General features: G+C 36.2%; 1 protein-coding gene across 3 annotated transcripts in view; it reads right to left on the bottom strand.

Annotated features, from left to right (window-relative positions):
- Ptchd4 (patched domain containing 4) overlaps positions 1-21,358 on the bottom strand; it is a 187,186-nt gene that overhangs the window by 130,784 nt on the left and 35,044 nt on the right. For 2 of the 3 annotated variants that reach the window (XM_047558935.1, XM_047558936.1), the window contains exon 2: positions 503-983. In XM_047558935.1, the coding sequence (XP_047414891.1) occupies positions 503-983 (481 nt within the window). Of the gene's footprint in view, positions 1-453; positions 984-21,358 lie in introns of all 3 variants that reach the window. The other variant, XM_047558937.1, reaches the window with a different exon arrangement.

Here is a 21,358-nt window from a genome sequence, read left to right as displayed (position 1 = left end):
TATAGAGGTGAGGGGTTGGGAGTAGATTCTCTGCAAAAAGTTTGAAATTGATGAAAGTTTACTTAAGTTCTTTGCATTTAGGACCTATCAGTGGTTCTCAGAATTTTCCTCTCATGGTAGTTGTCTTCACTAACCCTAATTTGAGGATGCCCATGAATAAGAACCACAAAATTTTGTGTGAAATAGAGGTTGGATCTCCTTAACACAGTCTCTCCTTTATACCTGATCTATCATCTTTAAAAAAAACTGAGTAGAGAATTCCAGTGTTGCATAATTTAAAAACATTTGACAGCATTAAATTAAGTGAGAAGATGGGTTGGACATTCTGGATTTCCTGAGAGACCCAAGAAGATGAAACAGACACAACCTCAAGTAAAATTTTACACAGTCGCACAGACACACCAATGCAAAATGAAAACAGATTTCCGCCTGAGAATTCAAGAAATGTACTACCTTGCCCCAAACCGGTAAGAATCCGATTACCACAAGGATGGATAGTTACCCATGGCGAAGAACGGGATTCCCAGCAGGGTGGAGTTGTACTTTCCATCCGTGATGAAGAAGATCCCTGCTGCAGTGATGATGGAGATGCACACTGTGAGCACCCCCAGGAGGCCCAGGAAAGGCTTACTGCGCAAGCAGTCCTTCATGGAGCTGGAGAGGGTAGCTGTGGTCAGGATCAGCACGAGGCTCACCAGGACCTTACTTCTGGCCAGGATGCTGGTCTTATGAAAGTCTCTCCAGAGGCTAAAGGATGCTAAAGAGTGGAGTTGGAGGTCTTGATGCTCCTCCTGAAGCTTCCTCATAAGCTTACAGAACTCATTCTCCCACTTCTCCCCTATGAGGTCTTGGGTGGCAGAGCCATAGGTCTGGAGGTAGTAGGTGATTTGAATGGCTCTGGCTGACTTGACCCGCTGGTCCTTGCTGTTTGGCACTTCCACTACCCCGCCCAGTTGGTGTCCAATAAAACTGTTCCTCCCATCCTTGAAAACAAACAAACAAACAAAAAAATGGGAGACTTAAGTTACCAGAAGGATGCACATTCCAAGGGACAGTTTCTTACTCTAAGTGAAGGAGCACAAGGAAGGCAAAGAGAGGTGCTAATTTGGAACTGATGTGGGTGGAGAGGCAAGTCAAGATCATATATTCAACCTCTTGGAGCTATGTGTAATACCATGCATGATGATCAGGATTAGAAAAGATGCAAAGAGTACTCCAAAGCTACACGAGACTTACCACATGCATAGGAAACTGTACATAAATATTATTACTTTGATTTCCCCAAATACCCTCATTCTAACTTTCCTTCCATAACAATCTATCACCACTCCTTAATGGAGGATCAAGTGTATGATTCAGTTTTAATCAGAGGAATTGCACGAGTTAAAAACATTTTAAAAATTAAAATTATTATGTTTCTATAAGTTAAACTTTCAGAGGTTCTGTACACACACCTACACCAACACACACACACACACACACACACACACACACACACACATGGATACCTTGTTTCCCTATAATCTGGCAGTATAATTTCATAGTTCAGGAACTGTACAAAAATACTCTTTCTTACAATTAATTTAATGATGTTGAAGTGTTTCCTAAATATGTTCACTCATTACCATCTTCCCTCCAAACACCTGCCTTAGATACAGGTTGATCTTTCCCTCTAGATGATAGTGAACAAACCTCCCAAATGAAACGGATAAGATTTTCAGATATGATTGCCAAAGTTATCTCAGTTTCAGAGTTTGACATGGAGATTGTATAGGCAAACTCATAAGAGCAAGAGTTTGGTAGGAGAAGCAATCACAAAAGTTCTCATCCTGTGTGCTTCATCACTCAGGAAAAATTCCTGAAAACCATTCCCAAATTTTAGACCACGTGGGAATTTTATTTTTGCTACAATTGTCAGGTACTTCAATGGCAATGGTTGTCAGAATGTAGAATCCAATAGCAGGAAGCAGGATGAAAGATAACTTTAAAAATATGCTGCAGGAATTGAGCAAGAAGCAGCCACTAAGGTGAACTTATGCCACAAGTAGACTGTGGCAAGATGCTCATCTCACAGGGATATAAAAAAGTAGAGTCGGGACAGGAAAGAGTTCTTTCTAGAGAGGGCAGTGGTAAGGTTAATAAATGCAGTAATATGATAAGCACGGATGCCTTTACAGAACCATGAGGCATCTTGTACACATGTGAAATAATTATTGGGGACTTGTTTAATCCAGGCACTTTGTATGAGGCACTTATTTGTACTTGTATTTTTTAACCTGCACCAAAGCAACCTTAATATTTGAGAGTCTGTTGCAAATACAAAAAGTTTAAGAAGTTTACCAGAAAGTATAAATGCTGGTAGTAGGATCATCAAGAATTTAAGAGAAAAATGCCATAGTTACTCCATAGACCCATTTTAAATAATCACATTAAATAATTAAAATCATTTAATTAGTTCAACTTGACCAATTCCATATGACAACATATTTCCAGTAAGAATTTGATTTAAAGATGTTTTTCCTGCTTGGTACCTCCCACTTCCATGGCATTTTCTTCAATTTCCCCTTTTCTTCTCCTTACAAAAATCCAATTGAGAGTTTGGCTGTAGGTTCCCAAAGCTGTCTCTTGATTAAATCTTTTGGAGTGTTCCAGTGAGTTCCCAGCAGAAAAACAAGCAAACTTTGAAGGAGGCAGTAGTCTTTCCCCAGAATCAAGAGATTGTATAACCATTTAATTGTTTGGTAGATGCAAATTGTTCCTCAATTAGGTTTGATTAGTTTTGTTTTGAGCTTAGTATAATTTTTGGCTCTGCCCTTCTATTTCTGTGAAATCCCTTCTTTGAAGTAGACTTGTGCTTTTGATTATTTGAGAGGGAAAGTATTTTAAAAGTTGTATGTACTTAAGAATGTGCAGCTTTTTCTGTCTTTACTGATTTATGCCATCACAAAGTTTTCTCAGAGAACTTTAGAAGCAGCATGGAGATGATTTCTCCCCTAGGCTCCATTTGGAGACTACAGCAGATCAAAGAGGGTGCTGGTAATATGTCTAGGAAAAGTCAAAGTTTTAACAAAGACAAATATAGATTTTTAAACAACAGATCTTTGTTGAGTTTGGTTAGCTTCTAACCTTCCTTTTGAAGTTGTTGAATTTCCATTTTTTTACAAAAATAGTTTAGAGAAGGTATGCTTCCATCCTACCTTTGTTTATTATACTTAAATAAATGTAACAGAATGAATTTCTCTCTCATATTCAGTTCTAATTTATGTACCTGAGCAAATTAAATAACATCTTTGGATGTCCTGGAATCTAAAGTCTCCACTGATGATTTCACAACACTTACATACATTTTTAGACATTGTTTACATGGGAAACTTCTATTTCATAAAAGTGGCAGGGGAGTTTCTTTTTCCAAGCTAATTCTTAGAAGCCTATCTGTAGGAGAAACAAATAACAAATGCAACACATATTGTAACTATATTTGGAGCAGAACTTCTGAACTCTTAAGACATCCAGTAGGATTAATGGAGAGAATGACTGATCAGGGTTCATGTGACCCAAGTTGCAGCAAGCAGCTCACACTAATTGCATAAGAAACACTTAACTGGTTCATTTCCCTTCTAAATTTCAGTTTTCTCATCTATAATAGGAGCAGATCTGTGATTATGAGGAAATGTTGACATGATATTGAAGTAAATTTTCAGCTCTATTTCTAGGAAAATACAACCCATATAGATATTTTTAAGAGATCTGAGTGTCAGAAATTGTTATTATAATTTGATAATATAATTCTATTGAGCCATGAATTGCTTATTTCCATATCTTGCAAGATCTTACCAGTAACATGGAAGAGCTGTTTTGTTTAATAAATGAGCAAGCCTGGAGACTTAGAGAAGGAAAATCTGTTAGTCAAGGTGATGAACCATGGGTTTTGACCCAGATCTTCTGTTCCAAGTCTAATCCTTTCTACAATCCTATGGGAATCATATCAGGGGAACCATTTCAACTCCTACTCCCCATAAATATTCTGTTCGATTAAAACTTATCACACTTATAGATTACCCTTTTCCAACACTTTCCTCTCCAACTAAAGCAATTACCTACCATTTAACACATAGATTCAACTTCTTCCTTTCCCAAAGGAACTTACTTCTTACACAAGCTCCAAGGTTCCTTTAAGTATAGAAATCACCTTTATGTTCCAGTGAAGAGAAACCTTAAAATAAAAATATGACCAGATGGCAACATGCTGTTTTCAATGCATCCCTATTTCAGTGCATTGCTGAACTGGACTGATGTCAATAACATGAGATGAATTTAGGGCCCTAGTTCATATCCATGTCCAAGTCTGCTCTTCTTCAATCTGTTCTCCAAAGTGCAGCCAGAGTCTAATCGTAAATAGGACCTCATCTCATTTCTAGGCCTAAAATCTTCCACTGGCTCATTCACTTGCACTAGGAATAAAATAGGACCCTCTACCAGGACTGCAGGGCCCAGCGTGGTCCATGGTTGGAGGAGACATCTGTCCTTGTCTCCCACCTCCCTCTTCTACCTCTTCTGGCATCTCTTCCTACTCCTTAAACACAACAGGTTAATTTCCACCTCACTTTTATTTGTTGTCCCCTCTGCCTGGAATATTTTCCTACATGACTTCTATGGCCAAGACTACTTCCTGCCCATGGAAGTTCTAGCTTTAAAGAAATCACGTGAGTTACACATTCTCAAGTGGGCACCTCCTTTCCTGCAATCATCTATTACATAGGCCCCCCCCTTTTTTTTTTTGCTATTCCTGATAATGATTTCTATCTAAAAAGATTTTTTACAATCATTCAATTGTTCCTTTTTTGTCTCCTCTGCTAGAAGTTGCATTTGTTGAAAATTGGCACTTTTCCTTGTTTTTCTCACTAATAACTTCCCTATCCCTAGAAGAAGGCTGTTCTAGAACATTCCCTAATCTTTTATAACTGAGTGAATTCACCATAAGGTGTAAATTACTCATGAGAGGTTTTATTTTAAAGACTGTTTTGCTAAGATCAGGACATAAAGAGACACTTTTATCCCTTTTTCAATCTTTTTACTCTCAATAACATTTCTTCAAAATATGTTCCTTTTCACTGTGTATCAAACAAGTATGGTAAGCTAGTCAACAGACCAGGGGACTGGGGCAGAGCTAGGGAAAAGGATTCCCATGAACCATTCTCTAAAGTCAAAGGACGGCACCAGCTGCCCAAGAAATAGAAGAGAGTGGTTGGAGAGGAAAACAGATCTCCTTCAGTTTCCTTTAGACAGGGCCACAAAAAGCTCATTAAGGTGTTGGGACTAATTGTCCTTCAGTGAGAAATGACTGGTGGGTTGTAGGCAGTGGAATGGTTTGATTTCCTTTTTTGAAATGCCTACTTCCATTGTGCTGTGTGAAAAGGACTTAGGCAATAGAGAGGACTCTGAAGGAAAGAGCAGTTCGGAAGCTCCTGCAGTATTTCATTTTCTTGATGCAGCATAAGAAAATGTCATGGAGGCAGTGTCTGGCAGGTAAATTGTTCCAAGGTGAATCAATAAAAGTACAGGTCATGATGCTATCTCATGGACATGAAGCATCTCAGCGCATTCTCTCTCCAGCAGTATAATATAGAAAAAAATACTCTTAGGTCCTTTAGCTTTTATTTAGTTTGAGGTTACTACTTTGTAGCTTTTAAAATCACTTCCACCCAATCCACACCCTCCAGTGAAAAGAAAATTAAACTCTTAGAGATAAACTCAAAGAATAAATTCTTAAAGAATGAAGATTTTAATGCCCTAGACAGTTGGGTAGAGAAAAAAATTACTTGATGATTCTTGGAAATGATAAGGGAGCAAGTGTAAAATTTGCTCAATATATGTGCTAGGTTGACATTCAGATACTTTCTGTGACTGCAAAATAATTTGGCAGCACAGTTCCTGTCCAAGGCAATTGTAATTCAGATTTTATTGATTTTTGATGAGGTAGACACGAAGAGAATACTGGAAACTTTTAGATGGTCAGTTCTCTTTATTGCTAAAAAGAAAATCTTCCTGTGTGATAGATGGTGACATTTTTCAAAGAATGATAAGACTTTGTTTGTTTGAAAAATGTTTTTCCTCAGAATTATTCCTAGCTTATATCTCTTTGTTTCATTGCCCAATGTCAAGTGTTTACACAAAGTAGGATTAAATGAAACCATTGGTTATCTTGATTTTCCTTTCCAGCATTTCTTATTTACTAGCTATAAGCAAATAATAAGGAAACAAATTTCTTATTTTTTTTAAAAATAATCAAGTCATTTTCAAAATGAAGACTTAAAAGCATTAAAATGCCTCAATAAAGAATAAATTAAATCTCTTTTTTCACAATGCTAGGAAAGTGCAGTAGTGTATTTCAGACATTTTTCAAAGAGGAAGGTTAAAAAACAAGGTTTCTGTGCTGCTAAAATGAAATAAAAACTTCAGCCAAACAGAATATAAAATAAGTTAAACAAAGCACTCTGGCATATCAATGAACTGAGGCTTGGTTGGAATTTTTTATCACACGTGGCAGACACAGTTCCAAGACTTTGGAACTTTATTTGCATTATTTCCAGCAACTCTTCCAGCCACTCTTTGAGGAAGTACTAAACTGGAGTTGCTGCAAGTCACCAATGAAGACATGGGGCCTTGATAGACCATGTGAGCAGACTAAGTTCAGGTAGCTATGAAATAGCATAATCATTTGATTTCTGTTTCTGGCTCCAAGACTCATGTTCTTAACACAACTGCACATATATTTGGATAATTTATGAGTATACTTGAATGAGAGGAAGTGAAATACAGTTGTTATGCACACAGATTCAAGAAGTCAACTGTCTTGCTTAGAGTCCCAGCCATGACACCAATAAGCTGTGCAGATGTCTTAAGCTCCCTACACATCAGGTGCATTACTGTTAAAACAAGAATCATAAAGCATTGTAAGGATCAAGTGTATTAATATAGATGTAAAGTATATAAATAGTACTCAGGAAGGGCTGGATATTATTTTCATTAATATAAATCACAAATGAAATATTTAAATGATACTGTTTATTCATTTAGTCTTCTAAGATTATTCCACATTCCCCAGCAAATGTCTATAATACTATGGAAAAAACACAGGGCACAGGACCAAGTCACCTGGTTTCAAGAGGACACATTGCCAACTCCCTCCTCTCCAAAGTACAAGGTTTGGCTCCTGTTATCTCTAAATATCTGATTTGCTCTTCAATTAATGATTCACTGGCAGTAAAGTTATCAGACACCACATAGTATTCTAGAGAAACCTGTGTTAAGCAGGGTAGGGGGTAGAAATAAGAAGGAAGGGGAAACCCAAGATGACCTATGTTCGTTTCCATAGAAACAAGAAGCATTTTATCTTTTTTTCTAAATCTGGACCCAGTTGCTTCTTCTCTTTCTTTGGGTGTTCTCCTGAGAAAATTCTTCTCAAATGGAAAAATAAACAGAATTTGCTCCAAGTTTTTGAGATAAAAATCATCTCTCATTAGCCTAGAATTTTATATTTTAATTGTTTTCTATCTTCAGATTTCTATTATCCTTTCTACTGTCTTGGTTTGCTTAGTACATAACAGCATAAGTATATTAAATTTCTCCTTTATTTTCGCAAAATCTTTATACAAATTTACTAAAAATGTGTAGAAGTAGAGTAAAATATCTGCATTAAATATCAGCCATATAAAAACTACCTTTCTGTTTTTCTGGAATTCCTTACTAGTGATCCTATCTATCCCTAAAATTTTCATAAAAACTACTATTCTTAAATACATCTTTCACAGAAGGATCATGGTCATTTCTTGAGACCAAGTATTTCCTATCAAAAAACACTTAGCTCTGTTGCTGACCTGAATTACCAGAAGTTGGCCATCACCCACGTGGGAGCATTTGAGGAATGTGAAAAGTCCCTAAGTACAGTGACCACCTTTAGTAGATAGCATTTCTTTTGAGCCAAGAAACTATTCTGCAAAGTCTCAGGTCACAACTACAGACCACATAAGAAATGTGACACCTGTACCATTAGCACCTCAGAGTGGAGAACAGATCAGTCTGACAACCCACAGGGGCAGACCTCGGAGCAGAGCTCAACACAGCCTGCTGCAGTGGTGAAGTTGGGGAAGATGGGAAAGCTCAGGCACTGCAATGTCTACATAAGGCACCACTGTGGGGAGCACACGGGTGTACCCAGGATGCCGGGTGGAACCTGGCAAGAAGGGCAGAATCATCAATTTGTTCAAGAAATATTCGGAGTGCATGTTCCTTTCCTGATGCATCTGAGGGCAGACTGGTGAACAGCTACAGTTAACTTCCAAGAGCCTTTGGCTCTGGGAGGTGAGGGGAGGAGAGTAGACCGTCTTTTTAACACACATACATATATATGTACCAGTGAACATACACTGTTAAGGGAGCACTAGAGAGGAATCAGCTAGCCTAGGAGGTACTAAGAGGGCTTTCCAGGCTCTCATCTGGGACCTGAAGAAAGAGTAGTCATTATTCAAATAAGGATGAGGGATTTGGTTGCTGCACACGAAGAACAGTCTTCCAGGCAGAGGAAACAGCAGACACAAACTTTAGACAGAAGAGTAGGTATGCTGTGTTCCTGGGACTTAAAAGAATGACTGGGATGTACAATGTGAAGGCTGGGCTGATGCAACCATTGGGACTGGTAATAAATATTGAGTTTTTTTATTCGGAAGCTTTCTTTGTTGAAGGGCATCTAGGTTGGTTCCACAATCTAGCTATTTTGAACTGAACTGCTATAAACATTGATGTGACTGTGTTACTGTAGTTTGCTGATTTTAGGTCCTTTGGGTATAAACCAAGGAGTGGGATTACTGGGTCAAAATGTGGGTCCATTCCAGGTTTTCTTAGGATTCTCCATACTGCTTTCCAGAGTATATATACACAAAGGAGTACTATTTAGCCATAAAGAAGAGTAATATTATGGCATTTGCAAATAAATGGATGGAATTGGAGAACCATGCTAAGTGAAATAAGCCAAGCCCAAAAATCCAAAGGCCGAATGTTTTCCCTGATAAGTGGAGGATGATATATAATGGGGGTGGGGGTGGGGAATGAGAGAATAATGGGGAACTTTAGAATATGTAGAAAAAAATGAGGGGGGGTATGAAAAATGGTGGAATGAGACAGACATCATTGCCCCATGTATGTGTATGATTACACGAATGGTATGAATCAACATTGTGTACAACCATAGAAACAAAATTATATACCCCATTTGTGTACAATGAATCCAAATGCAGTCTGTAAAAAATTAAAAGCTAAATAAGAAAAAAGCTTTCTTTGACTGAATTGTGGAAAATGACCTTCTGGTGTACCTTGGGATGGGAATGGGCACTAGAAAGGGTGTGTGTGTGTGTGTGTGTGTGTGTATACATACCATCCCTCACAGCTTTCTCTAAAGCAAGAATTATCTAACATTGTGAACATTAAAAATATATTCTTCAGAACTTATGGAATGCACATTATTCTGAAAATATAGTTTCCCCACACCTAGGCTTTTTCTGGAGAATTACCTTTCCAGAGTGCTGAAGGCATTTTGCATTTTGGAGAAAAACTTACTTGTCAGAGGTGTGAGAGTCATTGGAAGTGATGTACTAATTCTAATGGTTCCCATCACTCCAATAATTTAAAACAAATACTATGTATGAAGGATCTGAGAAGCTTGATTACTAGTTTGGGTGAGAAAGGTGATAAAGACAAATAAAGGGTAGAGAAAGTCTTTTCCTTGGAAGAATTTATATTTTTTCTGTAGAAATAAAGCACATAAATATGATGGGAAGAGGGTAAAGCAGCAAGAAACACTATAGTACAGAAGTCTGCAGAAAAATCAAGATAAGTGCTGGGGCTGCAAAATTATATATGGCATGATTCCACCATGTAAGAATAAATATGCACATATAAACATTCAAAGGAAATACTTTGGCTCACGTTTGGTATAGGTTTATAGGTCATTCCTATGTTCTTGGTTAGGTTATTTTATATTATCTTGAAAAACCTTCTGACTTATCAACAGAATTAATAAAAGTAAGTGTGTTAGTGGAAGTGAACTAAGGGTGGATTGAAGGGAAGGAATAAATTAATGTGTGACATCTAGTCAAATTTCCCTTAGGTGGTGGAGGAGGAAGGAGGACCCAGGACTTCCTTAATCTCTGACTCAATTCTAGGCAATCTGTTTCATAGCTCCCAAGTCAGCTAGAGTTAAGACAGTTCACCCTTCCTCATGAAGGACTTCAATTTTGCCCTTTGAGATATAATGAATGAAGTATTCTACTTAAAGTTACAGGTTAGTAACTGCTAGCAGACTCTTGATTGCTAAAGATAGGTTCAAGTGCTAACACTCAGCTCCTGAGCTGATCTGAACTTGCACTTGGTTAAATGGTGTTTTCTCTTCAAAGAAAAGATCATGGGGACATTGTTGTCTCAATAACAAGGGCTAAATCATTTAACGAAATGATGCTTTATTTTTCAGTGTTTTCTATGTCTAAAGCACCAGGCTAAGGGAAAACTGGTTCATTTTTTTCTTGAATAATCCACATAATTGTTATCACAGAGGTCTAGATTATGAAGTTGAATAAAGCTTCCATCGATTTATGTAATTTAGAAATAATTTTAGCATTTATTAATTCTATTTTTTCTAATTTCTATTTTACTTTGCTTTCTAAGATTATGTCCAATTTTAATTCAAAGGAATCTCTTCTGATAATTAATACATGTTGCCTTTTACCATTTTCAGTATCTGTTTTAAGATTTCAACTAGACATTCAAGTTCATTGAAGATAGGGAAGGAAAATGGTAACTTTTTCAAGCTAAAGGAAACAAAAATGGGGCACACATTTTAAGGAAGTGTAATGGAATAGATATATCATGAGAGAAGGTGAAATCAATAGTACAGCTTTCATTTGCAGTTGCAGGTGAGGTTCGCTGTGTCTTAATCCCTTAATAAAACAAAAGTGATACCACTGTATCTCTAAAAGATAGATGATTCAGGTCTTATTCCTTTGTTGTCTTTTATTAACATACCCGTATCTCTTTCTTGGGTCATCTCTTTTTCCCCTCCCCTCTCTCCCAACTCCCTTTCTCTTTATTTCTCTCTCTCTCTGACCCTTTATCCCTGTGTTCTTCCTTTGCACCTTCCATCTCTGTCCTTCCTTTCTTTGAAAGACAAAAGTACCTTAAAGCCACAGTAAAGAATTATCACACTATAGGATAATTATTGAACTGTATCACTAAAATGCTAGATAAAGAATACAACACTTGCTTAAGTCCCTTTTATGTTTCCTAAATTAACTTTTCTTTGTTATCCCCAAAAGGACAGACAAGTTTTGAAAATATAGTTTGTGATATACATCCTAATGAGATCCACACAATTGTTCTTTACTATGACCAAGATATTCAACCTCAATTATTAATATAATTGAAAGCCTTTGGATAAAGTCAAGAAAGTAAGTACTCTCCTATCTTGCCATTCCATGTGCAAGTTAAATATTACTTTCTCAGCATGGGAAATGAAAGTGCAATGGTTCACCTTTGCAAACGTGTTAACATTTCTTGGCTGATGTGATGCATTTTAGACAGGAACATGGGCTAGTCTTTATATTAAACTTTGTACTCTTAGGTATCTAGCAAAGGCACACCTAGATGGCTTAGGAAATTACACTTAAAAAAACTTACACTTGAATAAAAAGTTATTTCAGAGGCAAGTTTCTTTACATGACAATTTGCCTTACTGAAAAAGATGAACCAAAATTCATTAAAATTTGGGAAGTAGTTATCTTTAGCCTTTCTGCTTTTCTATAAGGCTAATATTCAAGTGAGCTTGCATTCAACTTACAATTATGTGACTGATGCAGAAGAGAAGTGACTCAACTAAGATAAGGCGGTTGTAAGTGAGGAAATAAGTCGGAAGCACATTGAATGATGCTTCATGACTATAGACCAGCTTTAGTAAGGAAGATAAAATTTTATTGTTAAATGAGACCAATTCATAGAGCACTTATGTGTATTTTGGAGCCTCAATATGTATCTTTAGTTTTATAACTTTGTGATGCTTTTTAGCTTATAATTCAAATTAAATTCTTTCATTTGATCACAATTCATTTTTTTTTTTTTTTTTGGAAAATATGGTACCCTTTGTAAGTCAAGAGGTAGTAAATTACAATGTATAAAAGTATAAATAACTGGATAACTTCAAAAGTGTTGATAATTGATTTATTTAGATTTTTATGCAACAGGGAAAACTATTAAGGTAGACAGTTTCATTATAATGAAAAGAATCACTATCGTGAATGTACCATTTTAAATTAGACCAATTTGAAGCAGGACAACCACATTCTAGCCCTGGGGAGTTTAATTGCCTCCTGTACATAAACATGACTGCTGCTAATTCCAGCCACATATCAATATCAACGTTAGCTGTCAGTTCTGATGTCACCTACTCCTATATCATGGGACTTGGAGAAAACACTTCTAATCAAAGTTAAATTCCTCTTTTAATTTGGTTTCAGTATTAGCAGCCTAGTTTCTCATACTTGACAATCCGTATTTTTTCTTCAACAAACCACTATCTTTCTTAAAGGATAAAACTTTGACATGGGGAATTCTCCAAAACCTGTTTCTACAGTGTTAAGAAATGGTCTACAACTGTTTCCCATTCAGAAGGAAGAACCTCAAAGACATACTAGAGGTCACAGGATTGGGTTACATGGTAGCTTTGGCCTCATGGGCAGTATGAGTGGGAACGGTGGCTTGGATTTAGTTTAGGAAAACTTATCTTGAATGCTGATTTGACCAAATATTTTCACAGTGACTTTTATAGAGCTATCCAAGTCCTTTTTTCAGCCACAAACTGGTGATGCCTAGCGCATGAAATTTATTGTGAGAATTAAGACAGATGATATTTGAAGAGGGATAGCATCTTCTATGTTATTTCGTAAGGGCTCTATTCACAGTTATTACCTAATTACAAAATGATGGTTAAATGATTCCCTGCTCGTAATAAAATAAATTAAAACAGATCCCGGCTCTTGACACCAAAAACATTCTATCAACATTCATTTTACACTATAAACACAGAACATGTTTCCAGGACTCTCTCAGTAGGGTATATTTAGCTAAAAGGATGAACAAAGGATCTTAACTCTGCTTATGCCAGTCCTCATGGTCCACTTTCCAAGTGACCTAGAGCTTGCCTACAGTTCAATGCAAGTTCAAGGGACAGACTACATACATCTGGTATTTCTAGGGGAAACTTAAAATATTTGGTTTAAATGTCCCTGTAATATACACAAATAACTACCTGGATATGATTTTTCTGTAATCAGAAAAACAATTCAGTGTCAGAACAAACTTACAACTGAGCTCAGAGTTTACCCTCCTCCATTACAGGTATCTCAGGATCCTTTGGGATTTAAGTCAGGTCTACATGTCATCACTGCCATCTGCTTTTATTCCAGGCACCAAACAGATGGGATTTTGGAGTGTGACACATTCCACAGTGGAAAGAGAATCTGCAGTGTTGTGGCATTCTCTGCAGGTAAGACTGAGATGGAAAAAATGAATACCCCCTATTCCAAAATACACAGGTCCTTCCAATGAAGGGTCCTATGACCAAAGCTTTTGGTGAAGCATGAAGGAGCCTGTCATAGCTTCCATTTTAAAAAATCACCTATCTGTAGATTTGATATATACAGTGGCAGTATGCAAAAGCCAGATGAAGTGATTCTATTCTCAGAGGATGTCATTCTGTGTTTGTGGCCCTTTTATATGAATTCCTTACTGGATTGTTCAGAATATAACTTCACTGAGGTAATCTACAGCAAAGTTTGATGTTAATGTATTTATTTCAAATATTTCATGCTTGCCCTAGATATTAAATGTTCTAATACACTGCAACATGTCATGGGCATCGCTGGTGTTTGCTGAAGAATGCCAAGAACACTGTGTCTATTGCAGTGTTAATATAAATTCATGTGTTTCATCTCTCCCCTCGATAGCAGATATCTTAATTCAAATGACTTGCGTAAATAAAAGTGAAGATACAGAAAAAATAGGGAGAAATGCAAATACAAAAGGGTACACATAGACATTGCTCCAACTTAACACATTTCAAAAAGAACTAGTTTGGGGCAGCACCTGCTACAATCAAAGTTGTTTTACAGGTGCAAAAATATACAAGGCTGGCCTATTGTTCTTAAATACATTCCCTGTCACTCTCCCTTAGTGTAACACAATTAATTCCCTATAATTTTGCAAGGTGAGAGAATTCAAGGTGACTATGTCACGCCTTATGAATCTGGTGAGAAATTATGTAAAGAAAACAATCAAACATCCTACATTTACATGGAGGTACTTTTAACTTGGTAAGTGGGTGTCTGCTTTGACTGAAAGTTCAGGGCTATTTGAAGCCACAGCGATTAGTTACATAAGCAGGTATTTAGGGGGAGGCCTTTCAAATGCATAATGCTATGTTAATGCATTGTTAAAAACACCAATAATAACATTTACCAAAAACAACACTCCCTCAGAACTGAAGCTGGCAGCTGCCTGAATCTCATCAGAGCTGTTTACAAGGAAATACTGAGTGAGGATCTTAGGAAATGAAATGGCACTTGGTACCAGGCAACTAAATTTGGACAAATTAAGAACTGCTGATGTGAAACAGCAGTGAGGTCCACTGCACCTTCTAACAGCGGTTTTAGAAATGATCTGACAGTTATTGCTCATCCAGATTGGAAAATCAGTATGAACCCAAGGAAGACATTAGAAGGCTCTTATGTACCATCCTAAGGAATATACAATAGTTACCATTGAAAATATTCAAATCTACCTGATGAAATGTAAGTGTTAGGAGTTCTCGGGTAGCAATGTGAGGAATTATCTGAAATGCATGTGTGTACATGTGAGGGCATGCTTGAATTTTATAATAATAATGCTGATGGGAAAATGAATGCATAGATCCCAATAGATACCTGAGTTAAGACATAATCCCTGAATTAGGCCAAGAGAAGAGAAAATGAATTAATAAAGGGTTATTTAAAAGGGAAAACAGATAGAATTCAGGGATTGAATGTGAGAAAAGAAAGAAAGAAGGGAAAGTAGAACAACTCTGTAGCTTTTGTTCAGGAAGCTGGGATAATAGTGAAACTTGCTAAACTGAGGAGAGCATTAGTGGAACTGAAATTAAGCTCTGTATGTTGAATTTAGGTACCTGAAAAAGCTCCAAGGTGGAGATACTTACAAATGAGTAAAATAATAGTTTGACTAAGACATAGGCTAGAAACGGATATTCTTTGCTTGAGCAAACTTGAGTCAGTCTTCTGAATCTTCTTCTAGGCCCATCTGTAAACTTTTTTGTAACAGTTTTAGCAAGAACCATGTTTAGACAATATAGTAAGTACCCTTTACTTTTGATATCTAAGTGGGATCCTCATCCCCTATCATGCCCCAGGTGATGTCTGATCACCTTGTTCTACCTTCAGCGAGAGTCGTCTTAGGTCATTTTAGGTCAGATTTCTCCTTATCCCTGATGCTTTTTCTCAGTAATTTTCCATCTGCTGATCTCCACCCTGCTCCTTGGCTACAAATTCCCACTTTTCCTTGGTGTATTCAGAAGTAAGCCCAAACTCTCTCTCCCACTGTAAACTCTGTACCTATCACAATAATCTCCTCTTGAAAAGAATCATCCCTACCACTTTTAACTGTATCATGAATCATTTTCTCTTTGACAGTTATTGTTTTGTGATTAGAATAGGAGTAATGTATCATTAGACTCTTGGAGCTCTCACCCAGGACTCAAAGTGTAAACCTTGGGAATTTGTGTGTTCACTTCTGAATGATCCAGTGGTGAATTTGAGCCACTGTTCCTGACAATCACCTGTTGAGGATGATAAAGGCATATGTGATTCTTAAGGAATGAGTACACTCTTTAAAGCTCGATTTGAGTCTGTGAGTTTCTTTTGAAGGATATCTCCTGAAACAGAAGATCTTCCTAGCTTTTTGTTCTGAGTGAAAATTATTCTCTGAGTCTCTGGGGTGGAAATCTCTTCTTGCCAGCTCTTTCCCAAGTAAGTGTTATTCCATGATGCCCTGGACTGGAACTCACTCTTTTTGATTCTCTGAGGTCTCTTTGTTCTCTATTTGATCCTGCTTTGCTCCTGGGGACTTCTCAGCCAACTGAGGCTTCTCTTCTTGAACCCTTGATAATTATATGTGCTGCCAACTCTGTCCTTCTTTTTGGCATGATTTTTGCTGACAATCATTTGGAACTTCAACACCTCTTTGGGAAGCCAAAGATCTTCCTAAATTTGCTTCTCTAAGACTTCTCCCTTCCCATCATCAGCAATCCTTCTTTCTCCTCTTACCACCTTTAAGATGTACCTTTCAGACCCTATGCCCTCTGTCCTTTGGTCCACTCCAGCCAGACCTTTTCCTTCAGCCCCTCAAAGAAAACAACCTGAGGTTGAAAGACAAAGAGGCTAGTTAGAAACACATGGTATTTTATCTCTTTGGATAGGCTTTGGAGACATCCAGACAGCTGCTAGACAACATCCTCAAGCTAAAAAAGAGTCCATGGCCTTGGCACCCAAAGGATTTCTCCACATATCAGGTCAAAAGAAAATCTTAAGTCTTCTCCACAAACAGACAAAGAGCTCTAGCTTTTATTGAATATGGAAGCCCAGCTTGTGTCATTTTTATCAGGAAAACAATTCAGGTAAAATATATAAGGAGGAGAAAAGATGAGATAAAAATGTAACTTTTACATAAACCTGTGAGTTTTGTATTGTCATACATTACCAACTCTTGGCTACAATTTCCAAATGAATGCTGCATGGTATTTGTTTACATTTGTCTACATGTTTGTGCATGCTTATGTGTGCCTATGTGTGTGTGTGTATATATATATACAGATATATATATATATATATGCATGTGGTATTTTTTACATATCTAGAGGGTATTAAAATTAATTTATAAAATCTTTTATGGGAGTTCTATTTAAACTTAGAGAAAGATGAGTGCTTATATAAATTAAAGATCCCTGAATCTCCCAGAAAGAGAATAATTCAAATGCTTTTCAGGTTTATGTGATTCCATTAAATGTTTGATAAATAACAGTAGTTTAATATTGTTGATTTAATAAAACAACTATGTCTTCTGAGTTGTTAGCATTAATTACAATGTAAACATACATTTTTATTCTGCTTGTGTTTACTGGTCTATTAAACATAGAAAGTAGGGAAATAACTTACAATGACTCAAATTTCAAATTTCATATTGTCTGCCTCAAAACAGTTCCCAAAATCTTTCTGGTAATTTTGTCTCCTTAGAGTTATGCTAAGTAAAATAACAGATACTCACTAAAATATGGATCATCCCTAAAGTAAACTCCTCAAACATTCATTGCTGAATTTGAGTTTAAGATATCATTCCTTTGGCATCTTGTTTTCATATGATATTGAGAAGCTTAATACGTTTTCATCTGTAATAACATGAGAAATTGTATCATGAGGAAGTATATGCCTATAAAAATGTGAGGTGCTATATTTATGAAAATCTTCTCATCTGCTACAGAATCTTGGTATGCAATAGACAACTCAAGATTGACTAATTCCTAATTTTCTCTTAATATATATAATTGAAACTGCCAGGAATGTTAAGGATGAAGGAAAACAACTGCCTTTGAAAAGTAGACAGGGAAAGTAGGAGGTATTTTTGATAAGAAAATTTATAAGATATGAAGGATATGTTTTTGTTAAGGTTAAAAGAAAATACTTTTTCCTAAAGTAGAATGACTCGTTGTTCCAGAACAAGAAAGAGGAAAAATATAGGACAAAACCTGAATGAACATAAGAAAGTCCTAGAAGGTAGTGTAGAACAGGAATCTCAGAAAAGGGCTTTTATGTGTGGTCAAGCTGGCAAAGACTCAAATAGATTTATTTATAAGTTTATAAAGAAAAGAGGGGCAATGTCAAAAGTACACCAGGGCAAAGCCAGAATTTTTCTTGGATTATTTGTCGATTGTTAATTAAAAACAAAACAAAACAAAACAAAACTGCAAGGCTTTTTCTTTGCCTTTTAAGTAATCCTCCTGGGAAATAAAGATTATGTGTCTTTTCAACATGGTTTTCTGTGATTTCTGATAAACCGTATCATGTTCTTGCTTATTTCAGAGTGCCAGAGAATTGCTTCATAGTGACTTGGGATCCTATTCAATGAGGTGTTTACACCTTTTGCCAATTTTTTCCCCCCAAATCAAATTCTAAATGAAGTCTCTACATACCTGTAATGCCTGGAATCCTGTAAGCCAAATACCTGTAAGCCAAATACCAGAAGTCTCTTTTGACCCCTGGAAAAATCTCTAAGGATTTGTTTTTTCATCTAAGAAAAAAGACAAGTTAAAAATAATTTTGTTTACCTGATATGCTTCATTCCATGGGAGGTATTGTCAAAAGTGATTTGAAGACTTCTTTGTGCTTTTTTTGTTTTTGTATGTTATTGACATGTAGTCCAGAAGTTGTATGAAATTTCAAGAAATTTTATATGTACTGGTATAATTTTATCAGTCATAATTCTATTTATAATTTCAAAGATTGTATGCCACAGAAATAATGAAATTTCCTTAATGGATAAATTCATCAGATCCTTAACGTAACCACTTTAGTCTTTTGTCAACCACAGACTATTTTTGACTTTCTTTTTTCTGTGGAAGAGTTTGCTATTAATTCTAGGCCAAATGTTTCATTTTTCAGGAGATTCATGGAAAAGACTGGAAGGTAACCTGAAATGCAAACCTCTGATAGTTTTGAGATTATACCATTGAACTGAGTGAGAATTTCCAGAACCACTGGAAAAAATTATGGGTTCAAAATATTCCTGGCCTGAGTTAAAGCAGAACAATAATTAATTACAAGGGACTGGATTAACGGATGTAGATGATTACAAGTCTTAGATTTTTCCTCCTTGGAACTTTGCTGGTTCTTTTTTATTTTCCAATTTAAAGAAACATTTTCTTTTCTCTTACATTACCTATAAATTACAGCAATGTGGTAAAGAATATCTTTGTGAACGAGATAAAACAATTACGTTTTTTCCTTACCTGAGTCCCTCTGGTATTTAGGAATGCTTAAAGAGTGCTTTTATTTTCATGCCAATATAGCTTATTTAAAGAAATTCAATAATAATCTGCTATTTATACAATAGGATGTAATTGGAAGCTTTGATTATATTGCCAAGGCTTTACTGGAATGTCATATTTTAAAATTATGCATAAAATCAAACATGATTACTTTAGAAGAACTAAGGAACCAATGCTCACAAAGGCCCTTTTATAAAAAAACAGCCTGGTATTTGGCTTACAGGATTCCAGGCATTACAGGTATGTAGAGAAGATCAATTTCTGGCAAGTCCAGGAACCTAAGATATTTGGTGGATCTCAAGAAGATAAAACATTCACCCCAATCTATAGGATGCCTGGTGATAAATCCCTGGCTTGGCTTTCTAGTCTTGAAAGACATTTAAAAGTCTAATTTGAGATCCTTTATGAAAAGTTCCAACCTACAAAACTTAAAACAAAACGAAAAAAGAAGGATCCGTTTGTGCTGCACTTATATAAACAATCAGACCATATTTAATAATATTACTTATTTGCAAACAAGTAAATTTTACTATAATTACATTTGAAAGAAATGGGGTGACTGTAGAGGAAAATATTATGTTTCAGTTTGAAACTAGCATAACTTGTCATTGTGAAATTCTAGGCCTGTTTGTTGTCTTTAAGTTTTCGTTATTTACCTGTGAACTAGAGGGGATCTTAAAATCTTACTTCCTCCAATAGCTGGCTGCAACTCTCAAAACAAACATTTCCCATTTTTGTCATACTTTTCTGCCCTGGAATTGCTAAAGACTAAGACTTCTCCTTTCCCAAAGCCTCATAAGTAAACCTGGACAACTTGATATGAACGTTGAGGAAACTTTCCTATCACTGGGTGGGATACTAAGAATATTCACCAAAATAACCAGTGATGTCATCAAAGACATTCTGAGAACACTTCTCAGATTATTACTGACATTCTTATTCTGCCACCTAATGAAGATACTTCAAACCTCACATGGAAAAACCTCAACCCATTGCCCTCTGAACTCTGATCTGGGTTTCCAACTATTAATCTTTGGTTTTCATTTTTTTTTTTTTTGCATAGTAATTCACTTGATTTCTTCACTAAATGCCGGATTGCTCACACTAGCAAACAAATACCAAATATTCTCTACTTACAAGTCCCAATGGATGATTCAGCTGGTCCTTAATGAACAAAAAGTCACAGAATCAGAAAATTGACTTATCTTTATTGTTCAAGAAGGAAAATTGGCAGATTTTTTGCTTGCACAAACTTCAAACAGGTTCTTGAAACTTCTTTCTATAGGCATCTGTGTACTTCTCTATAAAATCCCGTTTAAGATCCCTGCAAAGACAATTGAGCAGGAACTTCCCACCCTCAATATCTAATTATTTCTCATCTTTCACCATCCCCTCAATGATGTTTAATCACCTGGCCTATCTTCAGCAAGAATCCAGTTAGTTCAGTTTAGGCAGAATCCCCCCTTGTGCCTGACATTACTCTTTTTTTTTTTTTTTTTTTTTTGGTGGTGCTGGGGATTGAATCCATGGCCTTGTGAATGTGAGGCAAGCACTCTACCAACTGAACTATATCCCCAGCTCCTGATATTACCTCTTAGTAATTTTTCATCCACTGGTCCCCATCCTACTTCTTGGGTATAAATTCCCACTTCTCCTTGTTTTGTTCACAGTTAGCTAATCTCCCTCCTCTATGGCAACATACAATGGTAGTGTTCTCTATGCACAAGACAGACCCCTTCAACCAGTCTCCTTACCGTTTCTAACAATCTCATAAATAATCTTTCTTTAAGAACATAAGAACTTTAGCAATATCAACTTACAAATGTCTAAGGTCACATTTGTCCAGAGGAAATGAATAATATGAGCAGACTGGAAGCAGTGAAAGAATCCACTGGAATAAGGAAAATGATTTCTGAAAAATTTATAAAAAAGCAAAACAATGCTGCAAAACAGCAACATCTCATGCAAAGTCTATGTCAATGAAATATTTCACCAATAAATATATTAAAGGAGAAATTATGATGAACATCAACCTATTTGCTCACATTTGTTTAGCTATCTCAGAATAATATTTTTTAGGACATGGGCTTAAAATACAGTCAACTTTTCTAAATCATTAAAATGAAAGTAATTCAAATCCAAAGAATAGTCTTAACTTGGAACTTTTTTTTC

The sequence above is a fragment of the Sciurus carolinensis genome, chromosome 7 (assembly GCF_902686445.1).
Source record: "Sciurus carolinensis chromosome 7, mSciCar1.2, whole genome shotgun sequence".
Taxonomy (NCBI): Eukaryota; Metazoa; Chordata; class Mammalia; order Rodentia; family Sciuridae; genus Sciurus; species Sciurus carolinensis.
The sequence above is the reverse complement of the archived record's forward strand: the minus strand, read 5'-3'. Positions and strand labels throughout refer to the sequence as shown.